This window comes from Ammospiza nelsoni, chromosome 30, assembly GCF_027579445.1.
Source record: "Ammospiza nelsoni isolate bAmmNel1 chromosome 30, bAmmNel1.pri, whole genome shotgun sequence".
In the NCBI taxonomy this organism is placed as follows: Eukaryota; Metazoa; Chordata; class Aves; order Passeriformes; family Passerellidae; genus Ammospiza; species Ammospiza nelsoni.
In genome coordinates, this window is record NC_080662.1 from 657,697 (window position 1) to 662,023 (window position 4,327).

The 4,327-nt window shown below is 45.6% G+C and overlaps 1 protein-coding gene across 1 annotated transcript; it reads right to left on the bottom strand.

The window, feature by feature from the left end:
* On the bottom strand, positions 1–1,909 carry LOC132085290 (gastrokine-1-like). The gene is made up of 6 exons (XM_059490665.1): positions 1,898–1,909; positions 1,522–1,575; positions 1,242–1,382; positions 999–1,109; positions 450–582; positions 1–89 (listed from the first exon to the last, which is right to left on the bottom strand). Exons 1-6 carry the CDS (start codon positions 1,907–1,909, stop codon positions 1–3), a joined length of 540 nt encoding a protein of 179 aa, XP_059346648.1.
* Between the last annotated feature and the right edge of the window lie 2,418 nt (positions 1,910–4,327).

Sequence of the window (4,327 nt, forward strand, 5' to 3'; positions counted from 1 at the left end):
TTACACAAAGTTATCGTTGTGGCAGTAGGTGAGGGCCAAATATTGGAGGACGTCGAGCTTGAGGCACGATCCAAGATTGAATTGGGGTCCTTCAAACACAAGGAAAGGAAAACAATGACCATGAGACAAAGATGCTGTTAGGTGGTCTGGGTCAGGGCAGCTCTGAGCTGAAGGACAGAGGTGCTTGGAAACACCCTTTTTATTAACTGGGCATTTCACGGGGGGCCAAAACACTCTGAGCCCAAAATTAAGCCCCATTAAGCTGTAAGGGTTTGGTTTGGATCATTTTTGGGGGCTGTGACCCCACCCTGGCCCAGTCCTGATTGCAGAGATGTCAAACCCTTTGTACAACTGCTGAAGCCCCTGCGTGCTGTGGGTTCTGAGGTGCAAGAGCAGCAGTCGTGCATTGAACAAATGTTCAGAGACAGAATTCCTCTGCTTGCGCTCACCCTGAACTTCATAGGCCACATAAGTTGAGAGCCCTCTGCACGTGGAGATGTCTGGTCCATAAGATTCCAGGTCACGGATGGCTCTCCTGATGAGGGTGAAGGTGATCTCCTTGCTAGGGGGTCTTGGGTGCCTCTGGTTCTAAAGAGCAAACACCAGCACTCAGCAAGTTCAGTGCCCTGCTCTGCTCAACTCCAGGCACACTCCTCGTTTTAGTTGTTATAAAATAATAATAACAACAACAATAACAATAGCAATAACAATAACGTTGTGATAATGTAAACAATGTAAACAATGTAATAAGAATAATCTAACTGAGCTACAACACTGGCCAAACATGTAAACCCTCCACTGGAAGCATCTGAACAAGGGTATTCCAATTTTCAAAAGCTGAAAGTCACATTGTTGTAAAATGTCATTGAAATTGATAAAACTATCTAATTAATGGTGTGACAAATCTGGTCTTTAAAGTATGTGTTGCTTTTGGAAATAGCAAGGTTTCACTTTGCATTAAGTACAACTTTCTAATAACTGTTCCTTTTCAATCTCACCCTGAGGTCTGCAGCCAGCTGGGGAAGTCCATCAAAGCTGGGCATCTCTGTTCTGTTCATTATGGAAATGTAGCAAGCTCTCTCTGGCAGCACTTTGGTGGCCATAAAGCCCTGTAAAATAAAGTTGTTGACCACATGGAGTTTAATCATTAATATTGGAATTTCATACCTATTAAAAAAAGTAAAAATCCGGTTTTTACTGAGTGTTTGAGCTGCTCTGAACAAGCCCCTCCCTGCACTCACTGTGTCATAGTTCCAGATGGTTTTCCAGTACTCATGGTCGGTCTTCTGCTCAATACTTGCCACCAGCCATTTCCTATTGATGGTCATAATTTGGTAGCCTCCACTAATGGAGATTTTCTTGCTTATTTCAGTCTGCTGGTGCTAGAAAAACAAATGAAAGAACACAGGCTTTCAAGTGATTGTCTCCCCAAGGCTTTGGAAAAATGAAAGGTTCAAGGATATCTCATGAAGCAGGGAACATAGAAAGAGCAGCATTGTGGAATTGTTCATTTGTACTCACATTATCAGCAAGGGCTGGAGTCAGGACGAGTCCTAGAAGGACTGCAGTCAAAATCTGAAATGAAAACCAAATACAAAAGTGTAACTGCAGCTCTGGCTGACAAATCTGGTTATGGGAGTCCTCCTTCCCTTTTCCTAATCTGATGTTCAAGGGTCCTCCTTGGATCCTTTTTTTGGTTTCAACCTGGGATTGCATCAGTGCCCCCAAAGGGAGGCAGCCTTGCTTTACCCCAGGGGCTGAGCTCTCCTTCTGGAGGAGCACGATGTCCCCAGAGAAATCCTCAGTGCTCCAGAGAGGCAGGAGCCCTTCTGAGAGATAAAGGAATGGGTTTGAATCAAAGTTTCAGTTCATAAGGTAGAAAAGCATGCATACTTACAGTGAGATGCATCCTGACTGCAGAGCTGATGCTGCTGAAGGCAGAATAAGTGATGTGAGCCTCCCACCTTTTATTTGTTTTCAGAATTAGGTGTGGAAGGGCTGAATGTTGCAATAAAATTATTTTGTCGTTTGTTTGCCTGCTGCATGTCCCTGATAATTATTTCCTGGTGTAACTACTTGATCAATATGAGGATTTTACTTTTGGAAATTTTGATCTGTTGGAGTCTGATGATTATGAGGTAGGAATCTGTTGGTAGGAAAAAAGAATAAATAGGTTTTATTGCCTCCTCCAGCAATGCCACGTGTATGATGTTTCTCCTGCTCAGGCATAACCCCAGTGCCACAGTGGTGTGAACTTCCATTGTGGTGCTCCTGGGAGCTTTTCTTGATGTTCCAAATTCTGGGATAGATTAAAGGAGGTAAGGATTGAGCTTTGTGGATTCCCAGCAGTGTTTCTCTCAATAAAGCACTGGCTGCAGCGGCCAGGTTTTGGGGGATTATTGCCCTTGGAAATCAGATTAAAGGGGAGATGGTCTGTGGCCTCAGAGGGGCGGCTGGGAAGCCCATCTGGGAACTCCAAAGAGCCATCAGTGCCTTTGTGTTGGCTGTACATCCAGGCTTTGCCCCAGCCTGGTTTTCACGGCTGCTCTGGGAGCTCGGAGAGGCAAATGTGGGAGGGACACTGCTTCTGTCAGGAGCATTGGCTCCCTGACCCAGGCGGGGAACAAGGGACAATCACTCAGCCCTGACAGCCTGGGAACATGATCTACCTGGATCACAGCCTGGGTGCAACGGGGCCATTGTTACCAACTGGGACAGGCCAGGGTGGAAATCTCCTGGCAATGAAGGCCAACCATCTCCTGACCCCATCAACAGCAGAGCTAAGGGGCCCTTTGAGCTGCCCTGCACTGCACTGGGCTCCTCAAGCCTCTCCTGTGGACTGGGATGTGTCCTGCAGCTCACAAAGCCTCAGGTTTGCAGTCAAAATCTGATTTCCTGAAGGCTGGGCTGGAATCCCCCACTCCTGGAGACTCAACCCTCACCCACTGCAAAGGCATTTGACCCCTTCCAGTGAACTCAGGGGAATTTTTAACAGGTCCTTTTGCACACACAGATAGAGATGCAAACAGCTCTGGGCCTGTGTGGGTGCATGAGCAGTGATTAGGGTATGAATGTTGCTATCTAGAATCTATATTTCAGTCTTTGTTGTAACTGTAGTAAACACCATTGAATCACCTTGTAAATGAGTCAGTGTTTAAATGCTCTTAAACCCTTTGCACCCTCACCCTTTGCAGCCCTGGGCTCTGTGTGTGCCATTCTGAAGGGCTTTTAATTTGATTTTCCTTTGCAGGTTTCATCTATGCAGTAAGCAACAGACCAACACTTGCCACTGAATTCTGTTAACTTTCACAAACTGATGTTGAAACCTGCTGCTAATTGATGTGCACTCTTGCTTTTTATACATAATATCCCAAAGTTAAATCTGAAAATGGGTTTGCCTTATTGGCAGGTGCCCTGTGTTCACAGAAGCATGACGAGTTTCCTGGGGAAGTGCTCTGATAAGAGGAGGCTTTGATACCTGGCTGATTGAATTCGTGGCATACAGGGAGGTGAGAGAAAAGTGCTCATGGTAAGCTCAGTGTATTGAGCAGCCACCTGTAAAGGAACAACAATGATCATCAGAAGCAGAGCAGAGATTCCCAGCAAACTTGCAGTGATGCTTTGTGCCAGTGTGCACCAGATAATGGACTAAGGGCTGATTTGAGTCTGGCAGAACCTGAGGGATGTGGCATGGCTGGTTCTGGCACTAAAGACAGATTTGTATTCGCCTGGATAACCTGGGGCATCCTGCCATTTTTGTTAGAGAAAAGGAAATAATCGTGATTGTAAAGATTTGAGCAACCTTGCCTCATTCTAGGAGTAGAACAACTCTGCAAATCCCACAAAGGAGACTCCCCTTCCCCTAAAAAAGGCAAATTCAATGCTTTGCCCTGCTTTCTTTCTGCCTTTTGTGCCACCTGAATCAAGATTCTTAATGGGAGGCATCTTTCTCTGAACAGGGAAGGAGGGTCCTAACTCTGAATGCCTTGTTTGTACCATCCACACCCTGGGGCTTGCCCAGCTCTTTGTCTGTGTCCTGTGTTGGGAGCTGGCAATGAAAAGAGCATCAAATGGGGCAGAAGGGAGACAATAAAAATATTTTTGTGGAGGAGTTCTTAGATGAAAAAGGGTAGAGTAATGAGAAACAAGCTGGAGTTAATACATAATGAAGGACTTTATTTGAAAGTTGTGGTCACCAGTTGATGTGTGTCAGCATCTAAATCCCCCAGGCCATCTCTCAAAGGAGATGTGAGGGAAGAATTGCATCAGGGTTTGCCTTGGGCAGCAGCTCAGATCCTCTGTTCTTGATTGAAGAAAGATAAGGTTT